At 56.0% G+C, this 16,103-nt stretch overlaps 1 protein-coding gene across 1 annotated transcript in view; it reads left to right on the top strand.

Annotated features, from left to right (window-relative positions):
• TMEM132E (transmembrane protein 132E) overlaps positions 1 to 2,519 on the top strand; it is a 55,970-nt gene extending 53,451 nt beyond the window's left edge. The window contains exon 9 of the mRNA XM_058703218.1: positions 356 to 2,519. Coding sequence (XP_058559201.1) covers positions 356 to 1,411 — 1,056 coding nt within the window. The 3' untranslated portion in view covers positions 1,412 to 2,519. The remainder of the gene's footprint in view (positions 1 to 355) is intronic.
• The last annotated feature ends 13,584 nt before the right edge of the window (positions 2,520 to 16,103 follow it).

Below are 16,103 nucleotides of genomic sequence, written 5' to 3'. Positions count from 1 at the left end.
GGGTTGCTCTTGCAGCAAAAGGGACTTGAGGTAGACCCAAGGCAGAGCATACGTTCAGCCCATCGAGAGGCGAAGGATAAAGTGGGCGAGGAAATTCTCAGGGCCGTATGAGGCCATACTGAGCCCCTGACACTCCCCACAACCTCCAGAGGAAGACTTCCTGCTCCAACAATTCCTCCTAAGCACCTGCCACCCGTCAGGCACAGTTCCAGGGCTGGGAGTGACAGCAGGGAGGCAGAGTACCCCAGTCCCTGTCCTCATAGAGCTCAGCATCTGCTCGGCATCTCCCAGTGAAGCCAGCCAGGACTAGCTCTCTGACTCCTGTCCCCTTCTCCTCCTCCTCCTCCTCTTCCAGGAAGCCCTCCTGAGCCTCTGGCTCTCCTACAGCGATGGCACCACAGCCCCACTCTCCCTGTACAGCCCCCGGGACTACGGGCTGCTGGTGAACAGCCTGGATGAGCGGGTGGCCACGGTGACCCAGGACCGGGCCTTCCCGCTGGTGGTGGCCCAGGCCGAGGGGGCAGGGGAACTGCTTCGTGCAGAGCTCACCATCGCTGAGAGCTGCCAGAAAACCAAGCGCAAGAGTGTGCTGGCCACGACCCCCGTGGGCCTGCGGGTGCACTTTGGGCGGGATGAGGAGGACCCCACGTACGACTACCCCGGGCCCAGCCAGCCGGGCCCCGGCGGGGGCGAGGACGAGGCCCGGGGAGCCGGCCCACCGGGCACCGCGCTGCCCCCAGCCGAGGCCCCGGGCCCAGGCACCACCAGCCCCGCGGTGCCGCCCACAGAAGACTTCCTGCCGCTGCCCACCGGCTTCCTGCAGATGCCGCGCGGGCTCACGGACCTGGAGATCGGCATGTACGCGCTGCTGGGCGTCTTCTGCCTCGCCATCCTCGTCTTCCTCATCAACTGCATCGTCTTCGTGCTGCGCTACCGGCACAAGCGCATCCCGCCCGAGGGCCAGACCAGCATGGACCACTCTCACCACTGGGTGTTCCTGGGCAACGGGCAGCCGCTGCGGGGGCAGGCGGAGCTGTCGCCGCCCGCGGGCAACCCGCTGGAGACCGTGCCCGCCTGCTGCCACGGCGACCACCACAGCAGCGGCAGCTCACAGACCAGCGTGCAGAGCCAGGTGCACGGGCGGGGCGACGGCTCGTCGGGCGGCTCGGCCCGGGACCAGGCCGAGGACCCCGCCAGCTCGCCCACCTCCAAGCGCAAGCGGGTCAAGTTCACCACCTTCGCCACGCTGCCCACGGAGGAGCTGGCCTATGACTCGGTGCCTGCCGGCGAAGAGGACGAGGAGGACGAAGAGGACCTGGGTTGGGGCTGCCCGGATGTGGCGGGCACCACGCGGCCCACCGCGCCCCCAGATCTGCACAATTACATGCGCAGAATCAAAGATATGGCGTAGAGGCGCCGTCCCGCCCCCTCCCCCCGGGGGGGTGGGCTCTGTGTGGGATGCGACCGGGACCCCTGCTCACACTGACGCAGGCGGGCCGAAGCGGATGTCGTACTCCCTGCCCCTGCAGCTTTGCTCTGTGCTGGGCGGCCGCCTGCCCCAGCTGGGCCTTCCCCGCGGCCACCTCGCACCATACCCAATTGTGCCACCGAAAGCGGAGGGCTCCTTCCTCAGGAGCTTGCTAGGAGGAAAGCAATCCTTGTTCGACTCTTTCCAAACCTCCTCCCATCTTAGACAACCCCCTGCCCCAAAAGTGAGGCATGGAGGCCAAGCTTGGGGTGAGGTGGGCCCACACTGTGCCCCGCCCCTGCCCCCCCACGTCCCCTGTCTTCCCCCTGTGTGGGGGAGCTTTGGGGGGGGGTCTTGTGTCACAAGCTGCACAAAGACTTTTCTCAAACCAATATTCAGGGATTTCTGTCCTGCAGGGTGGGGAGACGGCGGCTGCCCGCCCTGCGGAGGATCTTGCTGTGGACAAAACATGTGGGGAATGGGGGAGACACTTGTAGCATCTGCTGACTTCCGGGTGCCCCCTCCCCCTCCAGTCCCTTCCCAGGACCTGGGAGTTGACCCTACAGAGGGGTCTGGGACCAAGCCAGGCACCTTCCTGAGATCTCAGGACTCCCTCCCCTATCCCAACCGGCTGTGGGCGGAGCCTAGAGGGGGAGGAGCCCTGGGCCGGCCCTGAGCAAGCCACACCCCAGCACTGTGGTCTGAGCAGTCCAGGGGAGGCCCGGTCCCCCTGCTAAGCCCACAGCAAGGTCAACACTACGCCTTAGCCGCTCCTCTCACTCTGCTGACCACTCCTCCCTCTCTGCAGGGGCAGCCACCCATCCCCCCCAGGGAACGGAATCGGTGGGAGGGGGAGGAGGCACCAGGGGATGCTGTGGAGGACCTCGGGATGGGCAAAGGCAGTGGGGAGCCGGGCGTCTCCCTTACCCCTCCCAGCCCACAGCCACTTCTCTCTTGGGTTCTACCCACCACTGTGTCGGATTTTCTTAAATAAATGGGGGTGACCAGACTGGAGCGGGGCAGCAGCTCCCGGAGAACAGAAAGCGCATGGTGGCTGGCTCTGCGTCTGGTCCTTGTGCGTGCGTGCACATACACACACACACACACACACACACACACACACACACATATACACACACACACGCATGCGCACTGTGGACACACTAAATGACAGAGATCGACGCCCGGCTGAACCCCGTTGCCCCTTCCTCCAACATCCACATCCCTTCGGGCCCTGTCTTGCCGAAGCGGGTGCCCACGTCCGGTGTGAAGGATTTGCTGGCCCAGAAATGTGCCCTTACAGAGAGGTAGCTCCCCTAGGAAATGCCAAGGTTGCCTCGGGAGGGTGGGGCAAGCCTCAGGGCCTCGCTTCGGGAGAAAAGGCTTGGGGAGTGAGGGGGCACAGAAGAGTAAGGAGAGGGGTGAGAGCAGGTTGGTGTGCACACCTGAGCTGCTTCTGGATTCCCTCTCCACCTGTAGTCCACCTTCCAGAGACGGTCCCTCCCCGTCACTGTCACTGTCACCACCTCCCAGGGAGGCCTCTCTTCTGCATGGATTGATGAGGAAAGCCTGGGGTGGGGTCTCCATGTCCAAGCTGTAGGCAAGAGAGAGCGAGGGCTGTTGGGTGAGCACATGGCCTCCGACGGCCCTGGGGCACTGCTCCCCAGAGGGGCACAGGGGACCTGGCCAGAGCAAGAGCCCAGCCGAGGCTGCCTGGCCAGCCTGCAGCACCCTGGACGGGTGACTACAGCCACCAACATCTGTTCCAGAAGGGACCAGGGAGGAGGCCCGGACCTCCCTCCTGGCTCAGAACCAGGGCTGCATTGGCACCCGTGCCCAACATGCTGTTGCCCACCACAAAAGGAAGCCTGCTTTCCTCAGTCCTCTGCTCAACAGATCATGGTGGCCCTGGGGTTGTTGTGAGGACCAAATGACACCACATATGCCCGGCAGGAGATTAAGCTCCTAGCGCACACCTGCTCCTAGAGGTTCCCAACAATTGGAGTTTCTCAGGCCTCAATGTTCAGGATCCATTTGTTTATGCAACACATTAAGCTCCTGCCGAGCACTGGGCCCTCCTGGGGAGCGTGGAGGCAAGATCATGGGCCTGTCCCCCAAGGAGCCCCAGCCCCGCTGGGAAGATGGACGCGTCAACTGACCACGGTTATCTGGAATGATTGATGCTATGATAGCTTTACCCTGGGTTGGTGGGACGCAGGGGAGGGGGGAGGAGACATTCTCAAACTGAGTTTGCTGAGGATGGGGCCAAGGGCATTCCAAGAAGGGAAGGGAGCGGGTATAAAGGCCCAGACGCCGCCTACTCAATACCCTGTACTTTCTTTTGCTGCCGTGTCTTTACGCATGTTTTCTTTGTCTCTCTATGCGCATGCTTCTGGAATATGAGTCCCAGGTGGTAGGGGGAACACAACAAACATACGCAAAGTTGTGGAGGCTAGAGGCAGTGCGGTGGGTTCAGCATGGACTGGGGAGTCAGGCTCAGACTAGAGGTTCAGACGGTCTCTGACTGGGTGCCTACAGGGGCACCCAGCTGCGGAATTGTCAACTGCGTCGTCCTACCTGGGGATGAGGGGGAGGAGACACGAGCCACTGCTTGCCACAGAGACCTCCTTCCCTAATGAACCTCAGAGACCAGGCTGCCCCAGAAAACAAGGTGGAAGCTTCCACAGAGGTGTCTGTCAGCATCCAGGCTTTCACAGACAGGGAAACCAGGACCCAGAGAAGGGGAGCCGTTGGCCAAAAGTCACACAGCAAACTTACTAACGGAGCCAGCGGCCTGCCTCCTGCTCTGTCCTATAATTTGTGTCCCTTTCTGTTCATCCCTCACCCCCTGTCCGGATGCAAGAACTCAGAAGCAATTGCTAGAAACAGCGAGCCCTGACCCTCGTGCAGTTCAAGAGGGAGCAGGCTTGGAGGGAACGAGACAGGACATTAAGTTAACAGCCCCTCTGGAATGGCCCTGGCACCGAACTTCTCTTTAAAAATTTGTCTTCAACCCCAAAAATGAATCGAGGGACCTTGTAAAGAATAGTTATTGACGGAGAGCTGCTCAGGGAGCACTGAGACACCAGGCCCATGAATCAGCTTGTGAGGGAAATGAGATTTCCCAGACAGCCAGGCCTGGCAAAGGCAGAGCCAGAGGTACAGAGAAGCCACCTCGAGCCTGTCCCCACCCTGGTGCTCAGCTCCTTGCCCCACCCCACACCGCTAGCTCCCCACCCCCACCAGCCCTGCATGTGTCTCCGTGCCTGCCTTCAACAAATATTGACGGGCACCTACTATGTGCCAGGCACTACGTTCCCCCTGAGAGAAGTCTTCAGGAGAAGAGGGAGAAGCCATGGAGCCTGTTGAGAAGGCTGAAAATAGAATGCATGGGTCGGAGAAAGGAAACTCTCAACTGAAAGGATGATTCTTCCCAAGACAGGTTGGCAAGGACTCCTGGGTCTGACAGTGCATTTGCTGTGTGGCCTTCAGCCAGTGTATCACCAGCTCTGGGCCCTCGTTTCCCCTTTTGTACAAACATGGAAATCACTACTGCTAGGCCATGTCCACTGACCTCCCTCACAAGGCCCCAACTGTTTCAACACCTGTATCACTACAAAGAGTCTAGAGAGGTAGGAATTACTACTCCCATTTCCAGGAGACCATAACACAGAGAGGGCAGGTAACTTGCCAGTGGTCTCCAGCTCAGAAGTGACCAGGCGGGCAGCTACAAATCTATCCTCCTTTTGCTACCTCCTTAAGCACCTTTGGCAACTGAAAGGGAAAGAGGTGGCAGAGATTTGGGGGAGGTTAAGAAGGGGGTCTCTAAAGATTTGATGGGCTGGGATGGGGGCAGCCTGTGGGGCCACCGTTCAAGGCATGGATAGATCACGGAAAGTGTCTGGGGACAGATGGAACATTATGAACACTATGACCTCTCTGCCATCGTCAGAGGGACAGTACTCACCTGCTGAGAGAATTCTATGACTTGCCTCGTGGCACATAACGGATAAACGGCAGAGTCCGGATGCAAACCCAGATTACGTGGTTCCGAGTTCCAGGTCTTTCCGCTGTCCCGCACCGCCCTCCTCAGCGGGCATCTGGACTCCAGAGGATCATTCTGATGAGGCCGAAAGAACAGCCAGGCTGGGAATCCAAGGGCTTGGTGCAAGTTCTCAGCCACAAGTCTGGCATGGCCATGTGTGGAACAAGCCAGGACCCTCAGCTAGAATCCAGGGGTCAGATGGTCCCTCCAGTCCCTTCAGTCTTGACGCTTTGTGTATCTTCAGGTGGGAATCCCTGGGCACCACCCAGCCCTGCCAGGCCACACCTCCCCCACCTTATAGAGATAGTTGCTGTGGGGTAGAAGGGAGAGTAATGGGCCTCAGCGGTCCTCAAAGCTCTGCCAGCCTCTACCCGACGCCAGCATGGGTTTGGATTGGCCGTGTTGGGGTGGGAAGAGCATGGTGAAGGAGCAAAGGGGGGTGGGAACGGTAGCTATCCCTGTGTGAGCCAAACAGGCAGTGGGTCTCGGGGCTGAGACAGAGCGTGAAGGGTCCCCTGCCCACAGGGAGCTCCCAATCTGATGGCAGAGACCAGAATCTGTTCCACGGGAGCTCCCGGTCTTGGGGGAGGGGGCGGGAAGCCACCTGCCTGTGATAAATGACCAATCTGATCAGGGCAGCAGGTCACACCCTGAAGAAAGGACATCATGCGTTCAGAGAGATATAAGCACTGAGCCCACAGAGCAGAGGGGATGAAGTGGACGTGGAAAGCAGACAGCTCATCCAGGAAGGCAGAGGGGAGTGTCAGGGGCGCTGAGGGGAGTTGTGAGGAAGGGTCTACCAGATGGCTGGGACTGGGAAATCGGGACCCAGCACTCAGAGGTTTGGGAGATGGGATGGATTTCTCCTGGAGGAAAGGGATGGAGTCCTGCGGGGTCCTGACCAAGAAGAGTGGGTATGGGGAGGCAGGATGTGACCCTCCCTCGGTGACCCTGGAGAAGCCCTGGGCTGCTGGGGAGAGAGCCGCTGTCCAGGCCTGGGAGAGGCAGGGGAGAGGGCCCCAACCTTTTACACCCTTAGGGGAGGAAAAGGAGACTGGTGCATAGTGGGGAGGCCTGGATGGGGGCCAACAGGCTTGGATTCCAGCCCCCTGGGCATCCCCATTGGCAACGGGCCCTGGCATGAATCTCTGGCCCTCCTCTGGCCCCCTCCTCTGGCCCAAGGGATCTGGACTGGATGGCATCAGAGGGCCCTCCCCGGACTGACCCTCCCATCAGGAGCCCCGTGGTGCCCCGTTTGCAGACACATATACATCAATTCGAGCACAGGGATCACTGTGCCAGGCAGCCCCTCCCTGGGCAGTAGGAGGGGACCTCAGGGAGGGGTACTGTGGCTGCTCCCCATAGCTCTCCCACTCCCTCCTGGAGTGGCCCCGTCAGCCAAGAGAACTGATGGCGAGCAGAGCAGGGCTAGGCACGGATCTCTGCGCCCTGCCACCCAGCACTTGCCCTGAAAGTGGCCTCCACCCACAGACCTATCCGGGAGGGGGGTGGGAGAAAGCCACAGCCAATGGAAGGAGGCAAGCAAAGGGTCACCTAGGCACCCCCTCTCTGCCCTCCTTATTATTTACTCCCCACAACCACCTGCACAAGACAGAGTGGAGCCCACCCCAGGGATGCACTTCATCAGCGCTGACTGAGCTAGAACGCCTCTTCCAGGCCCTCCTCCCTCTCACACTTTTGCCCACGGGGTCCTGCCTCTGCCCCTCTCCTCCCGGGTGCTCTGGTCCCAGTCCCTTGGTGGGAAGACTCTCTACCCAGGGAAGGGGTGGGCCCAGAGGAGGGGAGCTAGACTGTGGTTGGCCCTCGGGTCGGGGACCACTTCCTCCAGGGAGGGAAGAGGGGAGGAGGGAGAGCGCAGACCACTCCAGCCGCTGCAGCTCAGCCAAGGAAACCTCCAGAGACGCCAGAGTCACGAGGCGACCCCTCCACCCCAGCAAACCAGGCTCCAGGAACAGACACAACAAAGCACCAGAAGCATCCAGTGATTAGAGAACTGCCTTTGTCAAAAGATGAGGAGCCAGGCTCTGGTGAGTGGTGTGGGGCAAGCAGATCACACGTACACACGCTCCCCACACGCGTGCAGAGCACACATAAACGCACGCTCTCTGAGCACCGCTGCGCATCCACACACCTGCCGAACTCGCTGCCCCCCAACACGCATGCACACACAATAAACACATGCACACATGCACACACAGGGCGCGTGCACACTATAGCCCCAGCGCAGTAATAAGCAGAGGCAGCCAATGTTTTTTTCACTATTTTTTTAATGGTTGTTCATTTTTGAGAGACAGAGACAGAGCGCAAACAGGGGAGGGGCAGAGAGAGAGGGAGACCCAGAATCAGAAGCAGGCTCCAGGCTCTGAGCTGTCAGCACAGAGCCCGACGCAGGGCTTGAACTCACAGACCAGGAGATCATGGCCTGAGCCGAAGTCGGAAGCTTAACCAACTGAGACAATGTTTGAGCACTTGAGGGGGCAGAACCCTCCAGGCCCTCCCCGCCCCCAGGCAGGAAGGCCCAGAGTTTGAGAGAAGGTCTGCAGGGGCCTCATGAAGAAGGGCTGGAATGAAGACAGGTGGCACACTCTGGGCTCCAGTTGTCCCCAAGGGGTCTCTGCGAAGGGGTGCTGTTGCCCCTCTGTGGAAGTACCCTGGGGTGGAGGGGGGAGTGTGGTCGACTGTAGAGCAGCTTGTCTGAGGGAGGGGCGGTCAGGAACATCTTTACCCCACACTTAAAACAATAAATAAATAGTCTCAGGCACTCAGAGGAATTTCCATTTACATGCAAGCCATAACTGAGTTAATTACAAAGATTCTTATCTGTTCATTAAAGCAGACTGGAGGGCCCTCTATTTGGAAACACTTTGCAGTTAAAGGGACCATGTTATTAACTCTAATGAAATGATTTATTTTGGACTCGTGCCTAGTGAGGTAGAACCTGGGACCAGAAGCCCTCATGGGGTGGGGAGGGTGTGCCCTGGTTCTCTGCGCTGACGTTCTTGGTCCCGGAAAACCTCTGTGGGAAAGGGGACAGGGATCCGCAGAGATTAACACCTCTCCTGTGGATGGAGGGAGCCCCGCTGAGGCTGGCTGGAGGGGAAGGGCACCCAAGGAGACTTGGGGGCCATGCTGGCCAGTCTGCCTTTGCCGCAGAAGGCAACCGAATTGATTCCTCCCTGAGCTCAGTTCCTTGTCTATGAAATGGGGGTAAAATAGCACTTAACCTCATTGGGTGCTCGTAAGGATAAAATAAGTTCTTGCATGTGAATAACAGAAAATGTCCAGCCTACAGCTCACCTGAGTAAATGCCAGCTATTATTTTATCATCTTCCAGGGAAAGATGAATTTTCTAAAGTGATGTGACACCTGATCTGATCCTCCCTATGATACTCCCAATTTTTTTTTTCCCAGCTTGGTGTTTAGATGTGGGACTTCCCTCTTAGGTTAAACCACCTCTCTGGGGTACCTGCACAATTTGGAGGGGAGGCTTGCAGTCCCTAAAAGGAAGATATCGATGTTTTGCTAATTTGGGGCAGGGGGAGTTCAGTCAATTCATCTGAGAGCCCAAAAGAGATCTGAATCCAGGCCGGCGTCAGAATACCTACATTCGAAATATTTTTCAGGACGGACTCTCTACTGATATTCCTTGGAGCCATTCTAACACTAGGAGGTATGAACTGAATCTTTTGCGTGTGCTGGGAGCAGAGGGGTGGAGTAACTCGATTCTCTTGGTCCAGGTGACCTCATCAGGAGTAGGAATGCTTCAGGAGAGCAGGCCCCTGGAGCTGAGGCCAGGTACAGTCGACTCAGAGAAGCAGGATCTCAGCTAAGGCGGGCCAGGGGGCAACTTGCCAGGCCACACAGATCCTGCTCCCTCTCCTCAAGCTGGCATGGAGCTCAGAGGACCACTGTGGGCCATAAGCAGGCAGCCAGGTGGAGATGTATATCTGCAGGGTGGAGATAAGGCCCAGCCCAACAGCAGGGGGCTTATCTCCCGCTGGCCTGTCTCTCATGGTGCTCACTGGCTGGTTGGCCTGCTACCATGGCTCCCCCCCATCCCCAATTCCCAGTTCCAATCCCCTCCTGAGGCTTGCATCTCAGTGAGCCCCCCAATGAGACCCTGCACCGGAGAGGGTGTGTGGTTCTGTCTGGGCCACTCTGTACTCCAGGCTGGGAGGGAATGAATGTATAGCGACTTTGTTTCTCGGCCACTGGGGCCCATGGGTTTGGAGACAGCCCCGGCTGGTCCCCAGGGACATGGTGGGCGGCTCCTGCCTTTCCTGGCCCACCCGGGACTGACAGCCCGTAGGAAGGCATGGCAGGAGCAATGCTCAAAGACCAGACTGGAAGAATCCCTCCCTTCGAGTCCTCAGGCTCAACCCTCCCTACCTGTGCTTCAGTCTCTTATAAAAACAGGCTCTACCTTGGGGTGCCTCAGGTCTACCTTCCGGAGGGTTTCCTGAGGGGTGCGGAGGGGAGTGACACAGAGTCCAATGGCCAAATAGAAAAGGCACTGAGAAGCTCAAAATTTCCTCCTGGAAACCACATTAGGAGAACTTTTGCTGGCAAGGGAGGAAACCCAGACTCCAAAGAGATCAGAAGTAAGAGGGAACCCAGGGATTTGGAAACACAGAAGCCTTCTCCCCTACCTCACCCCCACCCACCAGAGCTCAGCAAGCAAAGAGGCAGGTGAGGCTAGGAGTGTGGGCTATATCCTGGGGCCCACTGAGGCCTGAAGTTGCACTAGGTGTTACCTGAGTCTGGGAAAGGGAATGCTGTCCCCCAGAGCTCTCTCAAGGCTCCCAAATACCTCTTTTCCATTATTTAAAAAAAAATTTTAATGTTTTTTATTTATTCTTGAGAGAGAGAGAGAGAGAGAGAGAGAGAGAGCATGAGTGGAGGAGGGGCAGAGAGAAAGGGAGACACAGAATCAGAAGCAGGCTCCAGGCTCTGAACTGTCAGCACAGAGCCGGACGCGGGGCTCGAACTCACAAGCAGTGAGATCATGACCTGAGCCGAAGTCCGACGCTCAACCGACTGAGCCACCCAGGCACCCCACCCCCCCACCCGCTTTTCCATTATTTACTTCTCCGTGAAATTCCCTAAGTTCCAGGCCCCCAGGTGTCTCTGCACCCTGGGATGAGCACATCATTGAATAAAGACTGTGGAGCCAACAGGGCTGGGTTTGAGTCTTGGGTCTGCCATTCACTTCTCAAAAGTCCCTTCAAATCAGCATCTCAGTGATCCAAAGTGTAAACCAGGGCTAAAGTGCTCTTGTGAAGACCAGCCATCTTTTCCATACTGTCTAAGGCACACAGTAAGTGCTCAATAAGTGGTGGGACATTCATATCGGATCTTTCAATCACCAGTGCATCATCTGTCACCAGCCCTGGGAGGAATCCATTCCAGTTGTGGAAGAAAACAAGACCCAGAGCGGTAGAACGATTTGCCCCAAGTCCTAGAATTTCACTGATTCGAATCTGGAAGGAGCCGGATTCAGATCTGGGTCTCCAGACCACTGTTCCTTCTTCCCAGCTGCCCCATCCCCAGGCGGACCTGCCCTTCGGCGTTTCCGTGAAATGACTGCCCTGTGTCAAGTTTTAAGATTGGGTAAGGCTACCAGGCCCGAATGGAGGGCCTCATATCTCCTCTCCCCTGACCACAACCTCATCCTCTCTCTGTCTTCCGAGGCCCAGGGCGGGCCTCCAGCAGAGCGGGAGAGAAGGAGGAATGTTCCTCTTGTCTCTCACTCTCCCCTGGGCCCTAGAGCGGGGCTGAGGGATAGGCCAGTGCTCTGTCAGCAGCCCCGGTCCAAGATGGATGTGGAACCTGGTAGGATGGTGTCGGCAACACTTGGTGAGATTCATTTTCCCCGCTGCTAGGGGAGAAAAATGTGGCCTCCGCGCCATTTATCTGCTCTGCAGCGAAGTGGTAAACAGGCAAGCCTCTCGGAGAACAGCCTGGAGCGGAGCCCAGCTCAGCAGGCCTCCCACAGGGGCTGGGATGCTAGGAGAAAGCACTGGGACTCATTTCCCCGGGGCGCCCACGACTGGAAGGACTCCCAGGTGTAGACCCACGGGGTGGGACCCTCGGGGGAGCCACACACACCCTCAGGAAGCAGAAGTTAGGAAGTCAGATGGACCATCTGGCCACCGAGATGGATCCCGGAGAAAAATGGCTGGGTGCCCCCTGTCCCTGAAGCCCTGCCTTTGCCTGTGCTGTCCCCCGCATGGGGTGTTCTCTCCGCGTCCCTCCTGGGAATACCTGGGGCCAGCCCACAAGTCACCTCCTCCAAGGAGCCTTCCCAGATCCTAGCAGCTTTATTTCCCACTGCTCTTGGCATATATCCTATGAGCAAATTTGGCTTTAAATGGTTGAATAATTTTTATCCCACTTTGGCTCCCCGCAACTGTATCATTTCTGAGCTTGGTCCTCCCGCGCTTCCCCTGTAGTGAATTATCTGTATTCCAGGGCAGCCCAGGACTAGGCTAGAACATGCGTAAAATCAAAGTTCACTATTTCCTTCCTAGGTCAAAGGCTGCCTCCTTCCTGGCAGGCTCTGTCAGATGCCCTTGTCAATTCTATTGTGCTTCCGGGAAGGCAAGTAGACACGCTGAGTGGAGTTTGATGCTTCCTTCTCGGGCCCTCCCTCTCCCTTCCGCACTCCCCGCCCCCATCACTTCTTCTTATACAACAGTCCCACATCTGTTCTCCATAAGCATCAAAGTGCTTTCATGCCCACCCTCCTGTCTTCGGGCCTTGCTTGCAAAGAAGAGTTGCTACTATGATTCCCATTTAACAGATGAGAAAACTGAGGCCAACACATAGAGAAATCTTGCCTGGAGTGACAAGAAACCAAAGCACACACGAGGGCTAGATTTAATCTGAACCTTCAGAAGCAATTCCTTTCCACAGTTTTCAAGTTCCCAGCCCCAGCATGAGATCCGCCCCTCCCCACTTTGTCACCGGCAGGGACAGGGCTGGCTCCAATGCTCTTTCTCTCTGCCTTCCCACCTGCTAGGGCTCACCAGCACCACTAGAACACCCTCCTACCTGGCTTCCACCGCAGCCTGTGACCTCCACACCCCTCAGTGAAGCTGCGCTATGTCCCCTCCCCCTGCCCCACACAGGTGTCTTTTGGGGGAACCAAGATCGGCTGACCCAGGCGAAGGGTCCTCACAGGTTGCCAGCCCTAGGAACCTCGGTGGAAGCAGTCAGGGCAGCCCAAGCACACACCACACATCAGAGGCTTTGCTGGAGGCCCCTGGTCTCACTCCGCCTCCTCCCCACCCCCACCAGCCCCTTCACCCTGTGGTTCACAAGGAGAAAGGCATGCAGGGAGGCTCAAGAAACCAGGATTCTCTCACTCGGCACCCCTCTTTAGCAGAGATCATGCAGACGTGAAGATGAACACAACCCAGCCCAGCCTCCGGATCCATCCACACACGTGTCATAGGACATGGGACAAGCCCTTCTCCCTCCCCATCTGTTAAGCAAGAGGGCAGAATCTGAGAGATCTTGGGGTGGGGAGTATGAACCCTTTAGAGAAACCATGAACCCTTCCCAACCACACACACTTTTCTAAAATAAATTCCTCCTCATACAAAATTTCACCTGCCACTCCGTGGGGGTGGTGGACAGACCCCTGAGGACCCTGCTTAAAACTCCATGGAAGCTAGGGACACCTGGGTGGCTCGGTGGGTTGAGCATGTGACTCGATTTCAGCTCAGGTCATGAGTTTGGGCCCCGCGTCAGGCTCTGTGCTGACAGCATGGAGCCTGCTTGGGATTCTCTCTCTCCCTCCTTCTCTCTCTCTCTCTGACCCTCCCCTTCCCCCACTCATGCTTTTTCTCTCTCTCCAAAATAAATAAATAAACTAAAAAAAAAAAAAATACACGTTCACAGAGGCCACTTCGGAAGCTCTTGTAAGACAGTTCCTAAGAACATTTCCAGCTTCAGCTCTCTGACATGGTCTGCTTCCGCACGACCAGGAGGAGGCCAGGCGGACAGCAGTCTCTCCCTGGTCCCTGGCAGCAAGCCCCAGGAAAGGCTGGGGGCGGGGGGGGCCTTTCTCACCTCATCCCTCACCAGGGGTGTTAGCGGAGATGGCCATTACTCACTGAGCCAATCTCTCACTCCGACACAGGCCCGACCCTACCCCCTCCTCCAGAGAACAAAATTAAAAGAGATTTGTCCTCGAGCCGAGACAGCTCATCTCTCTCACCACAGCAGCGACAACTTTCCTGGGCCCACAGCTCTGCGCAGATTGCCGGGTGAGCCTGGGCAGGAGGCCTGAGAGCCCATCTCCTTGGCCTTGGTCCCCCCTGCTCCCCGAAGCCCCTCCCAGTTCAGCCCCCTCCCTCCAGGCCTCTCCTCTCATCCTAGTTTCAGCCCAGGAACCTCTTAAAAGGATCCAATTTAAAACTTCAGGAGGAATCCCTTCCCACATTTTTAAAGCTCACAGCTCCAGCATCAGGCCCTCATCTCTCATTTGTTCATGCGTTCGTTCAGCAAGTAGCCCAATTTGTCACCCTTTGCCCAAGCATTCCCATCCCTGCAAGCTGAATTAGGGTGTCCTACTTGGAGCTCTTAGAGTGAGTGCTTCCTTGAGGTTTGTGCCCTCAAAGTCAGGGCCCAAGCTGCTGGCCTCTCTGTCTCTCCCACAGGACAGTGAGCTACTTGGGGGCATGGACCCTTTGGATTCATTTTTGTACCTATGCCTGGCATAGGGCACATGCCAAGATGGCTGACCACATGTACTGACTGTGGAGCTCCCATGTGCGGGCCCTGAGTAGGCCCACAGGGGGCTGACCAAGGACGATGCATCCAGTAGAGGAGACAGATGCAGAATCAAACAAAATGCTTCTGTGACCAGTGCTGCGATAGGGGTGAGCAGCCCCCCGCCCCAACATTTTGCCCTCTACCTCTGGCCACATCGTCTCCACAGCTGAATCAGCCTTCCCCAGGCACGCAAGGCACTCGGCTCACCAGCATAGCTTGGTCATTACCACCACCATCCAGGACACTGGGGCCAGAAGACCGAGCTTAGTATCAGCTCTGCTCCTTGAGAAGGGAGTGGAGAATTGTGGGAAATTCCATCATGGCTCTTCTTATAAGGGATGGGGAGTGGCTGACAGAAGCAGGGAAGGAAGAGAACCGTTCTCTTGATCAGCCCCAACCACTTGGCCATGGGTACAGCAAATTCACTGCAGAGAACACCTGAGGCCCTCAGAATTTAATTTGGGGGACCTTCCTAGCCCCCCAGATCTCCTCCTTTAAGGGGCTCGCAACCACAGCAGAAGTCTAGACTGGATCTGGACTACACAGGAGATCTCAGTTCGAGGGCCACCAAGGAGAAGAACCACTCAGACCCAGGCAAGATCCTGCCCTGGATTGACACATTATCTTAAAGCACCAGATAACAAATATTTCAGGCTTGCTGGCCACACCGTGTGGGCTCTCTCATGGTACAAAAGCAGCTACAGACTATACCTGAGCAAATGGGGTAATTCTGTGCAGTACAAGCTTATTTATGAACCCAGGTAGTTGTCTGCTGGAACTCAAATATCACACACATGCAGGAACACACACACACACACACACACACACACACACAGGCACACAGACCCTTTAAACAACTCAAGGCCACCTCTTATCACTCAGGAATACTATACTATGCTCAGTGCCACCATGGTAAACCCCCTAATCCTAAAAACCCTCACGATTAACACTGTTCAGGCCCCAGGGATGTGCACCTCCACGTGGTTTGGTCCAGGTTTGCAAAATAAAAACCAGCAGATTGCTGAGAAGTTTTCTGGGACCCGCTGCGGCTGACATCACTCTCCACTTGATGGAATGGGGAACATGGAAAGCAGCAGAAGCCCTTAGGTAACCAAGAAGAAAAATTAATTAGCTTTTCAAAGCCTTGCTCTTAGATAGCAAGAATGCAATAGATTCTTGAAAAACAAACATCGCTTCCAAGTAATGCCAAGTGTCCTAGCTATCTGACTGCTCCAATTAATGGTTCTGGAAGTACCCACAATTACCAAGTTATTACTTGTAGCATTTGCTACAGTTGGCACAGCAGCTAAGGAACATTTTGCTACATTGAGCAATTCGTATTAATCACATGTTATATGTGTAGGGCTAGATGTAAAAAGCATGATACTGATTCATTTCATTAACCAAAAAATTGAACAGTTAATGCTGTTTTCTCATAAAAGTTTTTAGACAAATATTTAATAATATTTAAATATCTTTTCCAAAAAATTAGAATAAAATTTCAGCTTTGTGTAAATAATTTTGATTTAGAGTTTTGATCTTCTTTAGTTACAATAGGAATTACATTGTTTAATTTGGATAGACCATTTTGAATGCTTTTCAAAAAAGCATGAGAGAATTTAATTTCTGACTATCGGTTGAACTGAGGTATTTAATGAAAATATATCCAAATTTCGTACACCTTGGGTTAAGATTTCATCCCTTAGCTGAGCTGTCCCACAGAGTAGCCACTCTATATGTGATGACTGAACACTTGAAATGTGACCAGTTTGAACTGAGAGGTACTCC

Source organism: Neofelis nebulosa, chromosome 16 (genome assembly GCF_028018385.1).
Source record: "Neofelis nebulosa isolate mNeoNeb1 chromosome 16, mNeoNeb1.pri, whole genome shotgun sequence".
NCBI lineage: Eukaryota > Metazoa > Chordata > Mammalia > Carnivora > Felidae > Neofelis > Neofelis nebulosa.
This window is presented reverse-complemented; position numbering and strand designations above follow the sequence as displayed.